Source organism: Neophocaena asiaeorientalis, unplaced genomic scaffold (assembly GCF_003031525.2).
Source record: "Neophocaena asiaeorientalis asiaeorientalis breed wild unplaced genomic scaffold, Neophocaena_asiaeorientalis_V1.1 scaffold7, whole genome shotgun sequence".
In the NCBI taxonomy this organism is placed as follows: Eukaryota; Metazoa; Chordata; class Mammalia; order Artiodactyla; family Phocoenidae; genus Neophocaena; species Neophocaena asiaeorientalis.
In genome coordinates, this window is record NW_020185337.1 from 3,712,286 (window position 1) to 3,727,151 (window position 14,866).

General features: G+C 37.3%; 1 protein-coding gene across 3 annotated transcripts in view; it reads left to right on the plus strand.

Annotated features, from left to right (window-relative positions):
- ANAPC10 (anaphase promoting complex subunit 10) overlaps positions 1-14,346 on the plus strand; it is a 76,325-nt gene extending 61,979 nt beyond the window's left edge. For 2 of the 3 annotated variants that reach the window (XM_024736096.1, XM_024736098.1), the window contains exon 5: positions 11,906-12,436. In XM_024736096.1, coding sequence (XP_024591864.1) covers positions 11,906-12,136 — 231 coding nt within the window. In that variant the 3' untranslated portion in view covers positions 12,137-12,436. Of the gene's footprint in view, positions 1-11,905; positions 12,437-14,129 lie in introns of those variants that run through there. The other variant, XM_024736097.1, reaches the window with a different exon arrangement.
- The last annotated feature ends 520 nt before the right edge of the window (positions 14,347-14,866 follow it).

Genomic DNA, 14,866 nt, shown 5'->3' on the forward strand with positions numbered 1-14,866 from the left:
TTTTTGCGGTACGCGAGCCTTTCACTGTTGTGGCCTCTCCCGTTGCGGAGCACAGACTCCGGACGCGCAGGCTCAGCGGCCATGGCTCACCGGCCCAGCCGCTCCGCAGCATGTGGGATCCTCCCGGACTGGGGCACGAACCCGCGTCCCCTGCACCGGCAGGCGGACTCTTAACCACTGTGCCACCAGGGAAGCCCTCTTTTTCTTTTTAATGATAGTTAAGTCTGGTTAACTTGTTGTTGTCCTCCAAAGATGTTCTGCAATTTCTTCTTAACATTTCTTTACCATTTTGGCTTTTGATGAAATTATTGTTTTTAATTGACATTGACTTCAAATGTAATTCAGAATTGTTCATGTAGATTAGAATACTCTCTAGGTCTTGTCTTTTTGTTATGCCTCTTTTTTTTTTTAAACAAGTAACTTTAAGACCAGTTAAACTATGTAAACTTAACTCTCCAGGAACTCTTTCTGGAGGAAATTTCTCTGCATAGAAACTTTTTCAGACTTACAAGTCCAGAATTAATATCTTGACCCTCTGTAATAGAGTGACTGATTTTGACCTTCTGAGGTGGTCCCTTCTTCACTAGGGTAAAAGAGCTTGCTTTCCATAGTGAGCTCTTTGAGTTGGATTCTGTCTTTCTTGTTAAGGTGCCTTTGTGGTATCCTTACTTTTAACACATTTGGAACTTCTGAAGTTTCTTTTGGATCATTTTAGACTTTCTTTTGCTACAAGTAGGTCATGATTGCTGTTAACTGGTTCTGTTCCTTCCTAAGTGAAAGAATGGTTAAAATGCCAGGATCTGCTGCTTCTTGTGGTAACAGTTCTCACATTGAGGTTCTATAGAATTTCATCAAGTCACAGCTATGGTTAATGAAGGAGCAGAAGGTAGTGAGAGTGGAGAGCAGAGGGCAACTTTCTTGAAGCAACTTTCAAGTCATTGTTCTTTATTCTATTTATTTTCCAGGGATATGTGATTAGCAATAGGAAGGGACATGTGAACAGCTTTGTATTTAATATTTGATGTTATTTTATTTTATTTTTTTTTTGCGATACGTGGGCCCCTCACTGTTGTGGCCTCTCCCGCTGCGGAGCACAGGCTCCGGACGCGCAGGCTCAGCGGCCATGACTCAAGGGCCCAGCCGCTCTGCGGCACGTGGGATCCTCCCGGACCGGGGCACGAACCTGTGTACCCTACATCGGCAGGCAGACTCTCAACCACTGCGCCACCAGGGAAGCCCTTGATGTTATTTTTATTAACAGATGACTTCTTTTTTTTTTTTTTTAAGGTAAGCTTTGTTTATGGTGGAGTTAATACTTATATATATCCTTAGAGGATATATATCCTTAGAGGATACCCTTAAACAAATCAAAGCCAGAGTAGAGTTGTGACTTAGAGTTTGCTGATAGGAAGCAGAAGATCCTGGAGCCAGGCGGAGAGATCGCTTCATAGAGAAACTCTAATGGATTGTATTTATATACAGTTTTCACTGATAGCAGCAGATAGCAAGGAAGGAATGTTGAGGAAAGGTAGTAGCTCCTATTCAGAAGTGACTTGGTGGGCTTTGGGCTGGCAGCAGTGCTGATGTTGTGGGCCATCACATGGCTTGTCCTGCCACTAGGTGGAATACCTACTATGTAGGCTGCCCCTAAAACACACGTTTTATAAGTAACTAATTAAATTACCAAACAAGATCATGGCCAAGTAATGAAATGAAGTGAAATGAAATGTTGAAGAAATATTTATTTCAAACTAACACTAAGAATTGGCTCAGCTTATTATAGCTGTTTGGTTTAGTTATAAACACCTGTAAAGCTGTGTTTTTTATGCAGAATTTTCACCAGTCTTATATAAAATTTTCAATATTTATTATTTATTTGCTACCCTTGCAAATAAAAAAACTAATGTTTTCTATTTCTGTGTAAGAAAATTACCACAAACCTAGTGGCTTAACACAACACGTATTTATTATCTCACAGTTTCTGTGAGTCAAGAGTCTAGGCTATCAAAGAATTCTTCTGAGAGAGAACTGATTTGGCAAGGTGGCGGGGGGTCACTGGTGACTTTGACAAGATTGGATTCAGTGTGTGGACAAAATTTAGATTGAAGTGGGATAAAGATAACTAGGAGGTGAAAAAAATTTTTAACTTTTAAAGGAGTTTTGCTGTGAAAAGAAATAGAATTGGGGCAGTATGTGGAAGAGGACATAGGATCAAGAAAGGGTTTTATTTTTAATGTTTAAGATGACAGATATGGCACGTTTGTAATGCTGATGACAGTGATCCAGGAGACAGGAGAAAATGATTTGGAGAGGTAGTGACTACGGTGGGAGCAGAGTCTTTGGCTGGGAAAGAAAGGGTGGGACCTATTGAGCAAATGGAAGAACCATTCTCACAAAGATGCAGGGACAGTTCAACTACAGTATAACAGCTGGTGGGAAGATGGTAATTTTTTTCTCTAATTGCTTCTATTTTCTTAATGAAATCAGATATCAGCTCAGAGAGAGAAGATTAGAGCAGGTGTTAGGATTTGAGGGGAAGCTCAGAAACAGCTATTCCAGAGACAGTGAAAGCATATTTTCTAAAGGAATATAGTAAGAGTTTTGCATGGTTCTACATATATACTTGCATATATACTTGTCTTAAATTTAAAGTGAGAACCAGTCAGCATGTTGATTATTTTTCTCCAATAGGCATTGAACAGGAAGAGAGTTAGGTTTAACCAGGATTGTTGTGTTCTCCCTCAGAAAAGTATGAAACAGTAAGAGAGGAAATTGGATTTCAGTATATAAAGGGATTGATTATCATAACGAATTGTGGGGTATCATTGAGGAAAAATGGGAACTGAAGACATTGAATGGGTTAACGAACAGTAAAAAAGTAGATGGAATCAGTAGTCTAGCTGTTTGGCTAGGGTTGATGTTATGGCAGTGGCGTCACTTGAGAAAGCTGGTGACTTGGGCTATAGAGATGGGGACGCTTGAAGTCAAGATGTCAGCAATCTTACAGCTGCTGCCCATAATCCAATATAGAGCATGATGGTGGGGGAGGGATAACTGAAGTGGAGTGAAGATAAAAATTATTGGAAATGAAGAAGCTAAAGAGGAGAATCTGAATCATTAAATGGATCATCTCTGTGGATATTGAAATCACCAAGAAGGAGGATTCTGTTACTGGAGCAATGGAATACAGTCAATGACATGTTAAAATCATGTGCTGAAACTTTCTGAAACTATTCCTCTTTTGAGTTCCTCTCCCAACCACACCAAATTACAAACAGATTTTTTAATAAGGTAAATATGTTTACTGAGAAAGGCATAGATAAGACATAAACTTAATAAAATGAGAATGATCCATATTCTCACCATTATAGATATTTCCTATTTATATTTTGGTGAATATCCTTTCAGACTTTTGTATCCATACAAAAAATCATATATATAAGATCATGCAATACATGTTATTTAGTACTTTGCTCTTTAAAACTAACCAGAGGTAGCTGCAAATAACTGCAAACATATGAAGAGATACATCATTTTGAATTGCTATCAGGTATTCCAGGGTATGGATGTACCATAATTAGTCACTGTTTTACTATTGCTGCATAACAAGTCACACTAAAACTTAGTGGTGGTAAACAGTAGTAATCACTTATAATCACATGGTTTCTGTTCAGGAATTTGGAAAGAGCTTGGCTGGGCATTTCTCTCTTGGAGTCTTTCATGCAGTTGCAGTCGTATGTCAGCTAGGCTGACTGGGACTGGAGGATCTACTTCTAAAGTGGTTCACTCATATGGCTGGCAGGTTGGTGCTAATCGCTGGCTGAGGCCTTGGTTTCTTTCTACATGGGCCTCTCTATGGGGCTTCTTCTTGTCATGGGAGCTGGCTTCCCACAGAAAGAATGATCCAACAGATGCAGGCAGAAGCTGCAGTGCCTGTTGTGACCTATCTGCAGAGTCACTTCTGACATATTCTATTTGTTGTACAAAGTCAGCCCTGATTCACTGTAGGAGGGGACTACGCAAGGCCGTGAATTACCAGTGATCATCCTAGGGGCTGGTCACCACAACCACCCTTCTACTGGTGGCTATTTAACTTGTTTCCAAGGAATATTATTATACCTAGCATCTCTGTGCCCTGTCTTAAGTATTTCCCTGTAGTTTCAGAAGTGGAGTTGCCAAACTACTTTTCAAAAAGATTATTATACCTATTTAATTTCCAAATCAGTCTATGAGAGTATACATTCCCCTCACCCTCACCAATACTTAGTGTTTGTAATTACTTTAATCTTTGCTAATCTGATAGACATTTTATAATATAGAGAGATATAGATATAGACAGATAGATATAGTATCTATTTAATTAGTAGTGAGATTGAACAATTTCCTTGTGTCTGTTGGTCCATTGCATTTCTTTTTTTCTTATATTATTACTGATATTAGTTCTTCATTGTGAAATTTACAAGTGTTTTTTCTCACTTTGCTATTTATATTTTTATTTTCTTTTAGTCTTGTAGATATTTTTGATGTTCATGTAGTCGTCTGTTTTTTTTTTTCCATCATATTTGGGTTTTTGAATTGCTTTGAAAGGTGAACCCTACCAAAAGATTATAAACATGTTCCTGTATATTTTTTCTAATACTCCTATAGGTTTGTTGTGATTATTAATTTATATAGTATTAAAATTAAATATTTAAGAATTTACTTTTGTGTTTGGTATAAAGTTAATATCTAAACTTTTCATTTAATCAACCAGTGTTACAGTGCTGTATTTTTTTTTTTTTTTTGCGGCACACAGGCCTCTCACTGTTGTGGCCTCTCCCGTCGCAGAGCATAGGCTCCGGACGCGCAGGCTCAGCGGCCATGGCTCACGGGCCTAGCCGCTCCGCGGCATGTGAGATCCTCCTGGATCGGGGCACGAACCCGTGTCCCCCGCATCGGCAGGCAGACTCTCAACCACTGCGCCATCAGGGAAGCCCTACAGTGCTGTATTTTGATCAATCCATCCCTTCTTCACTGTACATGTTAGTTTTCTACTCAATATCCATTCTCCCTAACCTTCTCCTGTTAGAACTCCAATTTTATTCGGCTCCCTACCCTGCAGAAAGTAGCCATGTGCTGCCACCTTCCCCAGCCCTTGGAAGTGAATCCTAATTGAGCCAAACCAATCATAGTGATTCCACTCCTCTCCTGATTGACTTAGGGATGGATATTCAATAAGAGCTTCAGGGAAGATGTGCTTGTTCTTAAAGAAGGGAACCAAGAGAGGAACAGTACTTGATTTCTTCCTCTGGAGAAGAAGTCTAGGAGAAATTAAGTTTGGGACAATGCTAGCTCACCCACACTGGAAGAACAAAAGGAAGATAGCACCTTGGTCCTAGATAGCATTTTTGAGCTTCTGAATTAACCTCTCCTGTGACTGTGTTAACTCAGGTATTTGAACTGTGTGAGGTGATAAATGTCCTCATCATTTAAGCCTCATTGAGTTAGATTTTATGTTACTTGCAGCCAAATGCATTCTGATACACCTGCAATGTGAAATGCAGTACCACACCATTTATTTAATACAGCTTTATACTAGATGTTAGTATCTGGAAATATCAGCCCTATTCCTCATCCCCATTTTTCTTTTTCACATTTTAACTCTTCCTACCCCACCCTTTTTTTCCAGAAAAACTTAATTAATATTTCTATCTCTGCTTTCTTTTTGGTTTCATCTGTCAAATGTATTTTTACCATCTGCTTGTATTTAGAATGTTTCTTAATCACTGCGTTAACACACAGGTTTGTCTTTTTAAGATAATATGTAGTTACTTAGATTTTGAGGGTTTTTTTAAGTAACAGCTTTAATGAGATATAATTCACATACCATACAATTCACTGATTTAAGATGTATACATTTTTATCACCACCCAAAAGAAACCCTGTACTGATTAGTAGTCACTTCCCATCCTGCCCCCCAGGACTGAGCCCTAAGCAACTACCAATCCACTTTCTGTCTCTATGGATTTACCTACTTTGGACATTCATATAATAGAATCATACACAATGTGGTCCTTTATGACTGGCTTATTTCACTTATTTTCAGGGTTTATCAATGTTCTACATACATCAGTGCTTCATTTCTTTTTATTGCCAAATACAATAGTATTTGTATTGTATGCATATACCCCAATTTGTTTATCCATTTATCAGTTGCTAGGCATTTGGGTTGTTTCCATCTTTGGGCTATTATGAATAATGCTGTTACAAACATCTGTGTACACATTTTTGTGTGGACATATGTTTTCATTTCTTGGATATAAACCTAAGGGTGGAATTGCTGGATCATATGGTAACTGCGTTTAATCATTTGAGGAACTGCAAGACAGTTTTCTAAAGTGGCTGAACCACTATACATTTCTCACAGCAGTGCTTTAAGGTTCCAGTGTCTCCACATGATTTGGGGGTTTTTTTGACTCTAGGAAAGAACCTGAGTTTTTATGTGTGTGCATTTTTAATCGTGGTAAATATACATAAAATTTACTGTTTTTAATCATTTTAAAGTGTATAATTCTGTGATATTTAGCATATTCACAATGTTGTGCAGGTGTCACCACCATCCACCTCCAGAACTTTTTTATCTTCTCAAACTGAAACTCCATATCCGTTAAACACTAACTCCCCATTTCCTCCTCCCCCAGCCTCTGGCAGCTGCCGTTCTACTTTCTGTCCCTATGAATTTGTTTCCTCTAGGTACCTCATCTGAGTGGAATCACACAGTATTTGTTCTTTTGCCACTGGCTTATTTCACTAGCATAATATCTTCAAGAGAATCTGAGCTTTTTTAAGGTGGTGTTTGGTACATGCATCTTTCATCATCTTATTTTATGCTGTCTATATATCATCCTGCCATGTCCTTATATAATATTATTTCCTTTTTTCCCTCTCTGTAGAGGAAATCTCTAGATTTTGAAATCAGCACCCTACTTTTAATTCTCTTATTGTTCCCTTTTGTAGTTCTTTTTATGTTATATGTGTAGTTACGTATATGACATAAAGGGAACTGTGTTGTGGTGAAGAGATTAGTGGCCAATTTTCTCTTGCCCATATTTCTTTTATTTTATTTTTTTGGTATAATATAGGATTTTGGACAAAATTATTATTACTAAATTATCTTTACATTATGTAAACATTACATTAGTGTTTAAAAGCATAGACTCTGGAATCTCACTGCTTGTTTTAATCACACCTCTGCCATTTGCCAGCTGTGTGACCTTGGTGAGGTTATTTAAACTCTCTGTGTCTCAGTTGTTACGTTTGCCACATCAGGATAATAATATTACCTGCCTCATTGCTAGGATTAAATAGATTAATTTACTTAGTGCTCTTAGAGTAGTACCTGGCACATAATATGTGCTATATAAGAGTTTACTGTTATTATCATTAGCATTCTCCTCGAGGAATTATTGTTGGCATTTACATTTTATTTTATAAAAATTAATTTATTGCTTTTGGTTAACTGTGTGTGTGGTTTTTTGTTTGGTTGGTTGGTTTTTGGTTTCTTCCTCACTGCTAGGATTTTTATTATATCCTCTTTCTTGAAGTCTTATTGTCATGTTTAAGTTGTATCTGTTTGTACTACTCTGAGTAGTTTTTTCAGGTGTGATCCTCTGTCTTGTTTACCACTATATTTTCAGTCCCTAGAACATAGTTTGGCGCAAAATAGGTGTTCAATAAAGATTTGATAAATGAATGTGTGCCTGGAGTCCTTGCATATCTGTTAGGCTCTGGCAAAAGGGGGCCTTAGAAGGAAATTGCAAGGCAGGAAGAGGAAAAGGGGACTTGCTTCTTTCTGTTTGAACGCTGTTTGCTTCCCATCATCCCAGCAATGTTTCTTCACAGCAGCAGGTCCTTCTTCTAGCAAGGCTTGAGTCCAGTTTGCAGTTTCTCTGACTCTCACGGTACAGTCGTCCCTCCATACCTGCGGGGGATTGGTTCCAGGACCCCTCATGAATACCAAAATGCAAGGATGCTCAAGTCCCATCTATAAAATGGCACAGCTCAGTGGGCCCTGTGTATCCAGGGGTTCTGCATCCACGGATATGGAGGGCCAACTGTACCACCCCCTGAAGCCACACATCTGAAAAACCAGCACTGCTAGCCAGTTGGCATCCCCTCCTTGAGGTCTGTATGCCAGCCCCACAGGGCCCTTCCTCCAGAAACCCAGCACCAGCCCAGCAGCTTCCTCGTAGAGATCTAAGTTCCAATCCCTCTATGAACTTCTCAGTCTTAATTTGTCTCTTTGCTTTGTTCCCCAACCTTAGAACTGCACTTCTGGTACTTGTTCCCTCCATGATACCTTAGTATTCTCCTTGGCCTCTCCATTTCTCTAGTTAGCAACTTGATTCCTCCTTAGGGAATTCTCTCTTAAAATACCCTGTGTGTCACCCTGACTGAGACAGCTTATCTGTCTTACGAAATTATGTCACCTTTCTGAAGGTAGACTCTATCAGTAACTATTCTCTATGTCAGGGATCAGCAACTGCAGCCCGTGGGCCAAATCGAGCCTGTGTCCTACTTTTGTAAGTAAAGTGTTACTCAAACATAATCACACCCATTCACTTTCATATTGTCTATAACTGTCACTTTGCAAAGGCAGAGATGAGTAGTCATGATTGAGACCACATGGTCCACACCACCTATAATGTTTGCTGTCTGGTGCTTTATAGAAAAAGTTTGCCAACCCCTATCCTACATCTATAGTTAGCAGAATTTTTGGTATTTAGTAGACATGCCAATAAAAAATGTTAAGCGAGGGGATATATGGAGGAAAGAGCCAAAAAGGGAGATGGTAAAAAGAAAGAACAGGGAGGAATATAGAAAAATTTACATTTTAATGGTGATGGAAAATTTTATTTATTGACGTCCAGATCAGATATAGGGGAAAAAAAGAAAGTCAAATTGGCAAAATTTTACCTTTCATTAATTTTCTGTTTAAAAATATAAAAAATCATGTAAATAAATTTTGCTTAAAATATATTAACCTTTTAATCGAACTGTTATAAAAAACATTGACATTATATCTACTATGTGTACTTGAATTTTTTTTAATCCATGAAATAAGTTAAAATATGGCAGTATCAGAATAATAACTTTTTAGAGTTGACTGAGAATTTTAAACAGGGCACAATAGAACTGAAGTAGACACATAAGTTGGTGTTTATGACTTTTGGGCAATGTAGTTGATTGTGAAGCCATTTGAGAGATGTTAACAGCTACACATACTTTGTAATATACATTTAGTGACTGAGATCAGTAAACTTTTTATGTTCTGAAGAACTAGCTTACTCATAGTATTTATTGAATAATTTACAACATTTACAATTCCGTACATATCATGCCCCAAATCATATGCTGTAAAATCTTAGTATAACTTCCAGTACAGTGAAGCACTTAAAAAATACTCTGAAAATAACATTGAGTCTATCAGAAATAGTGGTTGAATTTGTCAAAACATTCTATTAGTAAGGAGTTGAGTAGAATTTTACTTTTTGGTCATTACTGAGATTCATTATTGTACATTTACCTAGAGAATAGATTATCCCAACCAGAGCTGCTTTCCCGCTTCTCTGAACTCCTGTGTGTATCTATTATAATAGTTTCCCATTGTTGCTACAAAACATTACCGTACACTTAGTGGCTGAAAACAACACACAATTATTATCTTACAATTCTGAAGGTCAGAAGTCCAAAATGGGTCCAATGGACGAAAATCAAGGTGTCAGCAAGGTGCATTCTTTTTTTTTTCGGTATGTGGGCCCCTCACTGTTGTGGCCTCTCCCATTGCAGAGCAACAGGCTCCGGACGCGCAGGCTCAGCGGCCATGGCTCACGGGCCCAGCCGCTCCGCGGCATGTGGGATCTTCCCTGACCGGGGCACGAACCCGTGTCCCCTGCATCGGCAGGCAGACTCTCAACCACTGCACCACCAGGGAAGCCCCCAGGGTGCATTCTTTTTAGGAGCTCCTAAGGGAGAACGCTTCTTGCTTTTTCCAGCTTTTAGAGGATGCCCACATCCCTTGGCTTGTGGTTGCATCACTCAGCCTTTGCTTCCATCATCACATCTCCTTTACTGTCTCTCTTATAAATGACCCTGTGATTACATTGGGCCCACCCAGGTAATCCAGGATAAGCTTCCCATCCCCAAATCTTTAACTTAATCACATCTGCAAAGTCCCTCTGCCATTGTAAGTTAATGTATTCAGGGGATTTGGGGAGGAACATGGACATCTCTGGGGGCCTATTATTCTGCCTACCACATCTTTCTTATTTTATTTAGAATCATTGAATGTCAGAGCTGAAAAGGACATTGGATGAAAACTTGTCCAATCCCTTTACTTTACACATGAAGAAGCTGAATGAAACCAGAGGCTGTTTGTCTGCCTCTCAGCACTCTTTAGGTGTGAATCAGGCCTAATTTATGTTTTGTATGACTAACTATATTTACAATAATACCTTGAACATTTTAAGTACTCAGTAACTATTTATTGCCTGAATGATTAAAAGGTTAGTGATAGAAACCGGATATATCTAGTCTCTGACTCAATTATTTTAAGTTAGTGCTAATAGAAGTTTATAAAAAGCCACTGACTGACAATACCATAAAGGGTAGAGATTCATTTATTCTTATATTTTGTAATTAAAAGGAGGAAATTATTCCTTCTTAAAAATAACTACCTTTTTTAGTATTCCATTTCTCTGTCTCTTGTTTTTCTAGAGTAACTCATGGAATCCGGATTTAGTTTCTTTGATATTCATTGCCATTGGGCTGGGTTGATAAGATAAACCTGTATTTTCTGTAATGCATATTTTTCAGCTGTGTCCAATATTTAGGACAATTTAAAAATCAATACTTATCTTTTAAAAACTGTTTCATAACTTTAGGAAAAATTTTAGAAATTTAGGTTTATTTTTTTACTTACAATTTTTCTTCCCTTGTTAAGGAAGGATAGTTTGGACTCTTGGTTAAAATAAAATGAAAAAAAAATTTTTTTAATTAATTAATTAATTTTTGGCTTCGTTGGGTCTACGTTGCTGCACATGGGCTTTCTCTAGCTGCAGCAAAGAGGGGCTTACTCTTTGTTGCGGTGTGCAGGTTTCTCATTGCGGTGGCTTCTCTTGTTGCGGAGTGCGGGCTCTAGGCGCGTGGGCTCAGTAGTTGTGGCGCACAGGCTTAGTTGCTCCGCGGCATATGTGATCTTCCCGGACCAGGGCTCGAACCCATGTCCCCTGCATTGGCAGGCAGATTCTTAACCGCTGCGCCACCAGGGAAGTCCCAATAAAATGAAAATTTTTTTAAAGTTTATCTGGCATTTCTTTTTGAAAAACATTAAAACCTAGATTTTAGGTTTAGATTGTCATTCAGATAGATGAATCACTTACTATTTTCCAAGAAAAAAAGCTTTGTCTGATACTTGTGCAATGACTGATTTTCTTTTGTTAATATTCTTGTAGTTTATATAGAATCTGATTTATTGTTATGTGAGTTTGGATATATTAGGCATGGTTCTTGAAATAAAATACACCAGAAGCATTATGTTCATTTAGAGTCTTTTCTTACTTGTATCAGCATGGTTTTTCATTGGCCCTATACATTTATACATGTCTAAATCATATACACGTTTCTACAAATACTAAGATTGCAAATAATTCTATTTTTATTTTGTCTACAAGAATGGTACATGTAAAGTGCTTAGCAACTGTAAAAATGGACCATGGTAAAAGTGCCCAATAACTGATAATGTTTATTATATTGTCATGCTGTCCGTGAGAAAAATGTTAATTATAAGTCAACTTTAGAATACATTCATTATAATAAATTATATTCATTGGGTGAAAACATAATCTGACTTTTATTTTCTTGGCAGCAACTTGAATTGGTGGAACCAAGTGGCTGGATTCACGTTCCTTTAACTGATAATCATAAGAAGCCAACTCGCACATTCATGATACAGATTGCTGTTCTAGCCAATCATCAGAATGGAAGAGATACCCACATGAGACAAATTAAAATATACACACCCGTGGAAGAGAGCTCCATTGGTAAATTTCCTAGATGTACAACTATTGATTTCATGATGTATCGCTCCATAAGGTGACCTTGAAATAGAACAAAAGTCATTAAACATATCTTTATCTTGTCAGTAAAGATTAAATCTGGTATCTTTATTGAAAAATGGATCAATTATTTTGCAATTTTTTATGCATTGAGAAGTATTTTATTGTAACTTTAATAAATAACTTTTGGGTCATACTATGTTTATTTTCTTTAACATATAATAAAGCTCACATATTTTATAATTATTAAAATGAATTTGAGCCAATCATTAAATTTTTCCTTATATCAAAAGAAAACCAGTTGAACTGAAAATTTTTAAGGTATACACAATTTTTTACTAACTAGGTAATTATTTCATATAGTGATCATGCATTACAGTAATGATTTACTGCGTGTTTGGGAACAAAACTATGTTTTACCAATAGATATTATCTTTAATAGGCCAGAATTATTATTTTTTTCTATCCAGAGGAAGCTTCTTCTATTCATACTAGGTCTTTTTAAAAACTGTGTCAAAATAAGCTTAGCATTCAGTGTGTGATGAGAACCATTCTGATTTGGGGAATGTAATTAATTGTGTCATAAGTATTGTACTCCCATGAAATATTTTTAACCCTAGGGTTGTCTATATCCTGATATTATGTCAGCAATTGCCAATATAATCTGCTGTTTATTCTAATTCTAATGCTGTTTATAGAATAGTTAGTTTCAAATTTGTGTCTGACACTGAAGCATTCCCTAAGGGATAATGTAGCTCACGAAAATTTTAAAAGTATATGAAATTGTTCTTTACATATAAAAATATTTTAAAGTCCCTTAAATGAGGTTTCTTTCCATGGTTTAACATGAGTCGATTTGACTCTGTATATCTCCCCCGGCACCACCGGCTACCCCATATCCTTACTTTGGGGGAGACAGAACTTCTCCATATTGGCTCTTTTTTTTTTCTTTTTGTGGTTGTGCTGCATGGCTTGTGGGAATCTTACTTCTCCGACTAGGGATCGAACCCCAGCCCTTGGCAGTGAGAGCATGGAGTCCTAACCACTGGACTGCCAGGGAACTCCCACCATATATTGGCTCTTGTTTGGGAAAGATTCCTCAGAGGTTCTTGCATTACTGGGTAGACTGAAGTCTTAAATTACCAAAGTTTAGGAAATACTTATGTGTTTGATTTATTCTGGCAGAGTACTAATTTACATGTATGCTATAAAAAATGAAGGTTTCATTTTTTTCACTCAGCAGAATCTCAGCTCTTTTTTCTATGAGTTCCACAAAGAGTTTGTCATTTTCATTCTGTTGTCTTTAAAGTAAGAAGCATGGTAAGTGACTGTATGATCACCAAAAAGTCTGTAACCAAGACTCATTTGAGATCAGTGACTTACTCCCAAGCATAGATGTCAGATGCTGGGAAGGGTAGAAGAAACAGATGGATAGGAATTAAAAGAAAAGGAGAGAATCAAGAAAATAAGAAAAGCAATATATACTTGGCACTGTATTGATGTTCTGCGTTAGTCTGATAAGGAAAACATTCATGTAAACAACAGGCAGAGTCTAAGAGGCAGAGAAATCTAATAAAAAGTACAGGAAGTCTTATTAGTAATAATGTTACTACTTGCTAACTGCTTTTTAAAAATTTGCTTAAAAGATAAAAGGAGGAGGACTAATTATCATTTACCTGATCCAGTCTGTTATTTCCTACTATTAATAGTTTGTGAAAAAAACTCCTAAAATTAGGAAGAATTAAGAAGAATGTTGGGAAAATCACTATGTTTTCTAGTTCTACTCCCTTTCCCTGTTTTTCATAAACCAGCTGAGCACCTCATTAGGCATGGGAAAACTTGGTAGCCCGGGATTGTGGAGGTAATGTGTCCCCTTATTTTAAGGATTATCTGAAGTTCTGATAGACCATGTATTACACTAACAATGCATAATTATCTGAAGCAGTTTCGTTTCTCTTTTGAAAGAGCAAATTATATAGCCAACAAAAGATTTGTATCTAGAATATATAAAGAACTCTTCTTATCACTTAACAGGAAGAAGACAAACAATCCCATTAAAGTGAGCAAAAGATTTAAACAATCATTTCATCAAAGAAGACATATGATTGACAAATAAGCATATGAAAAGATGCTCAACTTCACTGGATGTTAGTGAAATGCAAATTAAAATCATAATGAGATACCATTTCACAGCCACTAGAATGAGTGTGGTTAAAATGACAACGAGGAGGGGCAAGGGGAAGCTGGGACAAAGTGAGAGAGTGGCATGGACATATATACACTACCAAATGTAAAATAGATAGCTAGTGGGAAGCAGCTGCAGAGCACAGAGAGATCAGCTTGGTGCTTTGTGTCCCCCTAGAGGGGTGGGATAGGCAGGGTGGAAGGGAGATGCAAGAGAGAGGAGAAATGGGGATATTATGTATAGCTGATTCACTTTGTTATACAGCAGCAACTAACACAACATTGTAAAACAATTATACTCCAATAAAGATGTTAAAAAAAAAAAAGACAATTGCACGTGTTAGCAAAGATATGGAGGAAATGGACCTCTTGTCAAACTACTGATGAGGAGGTAATTAGTGTATAACCACTTTTGGAAAACATTTTGGTAACTTCTTAAAAAGTTAAACATATACCTGTGTATGGGTATTTACCCAAGAGAAAAGAAAGCGTATGTCCGTACAAAGACTTGCACATGAATGTTCATAGCAGCTTTATTTGTAGTACCTAAAAATTGGAAACAATGCAAATGTTGATCAATAGGAGAA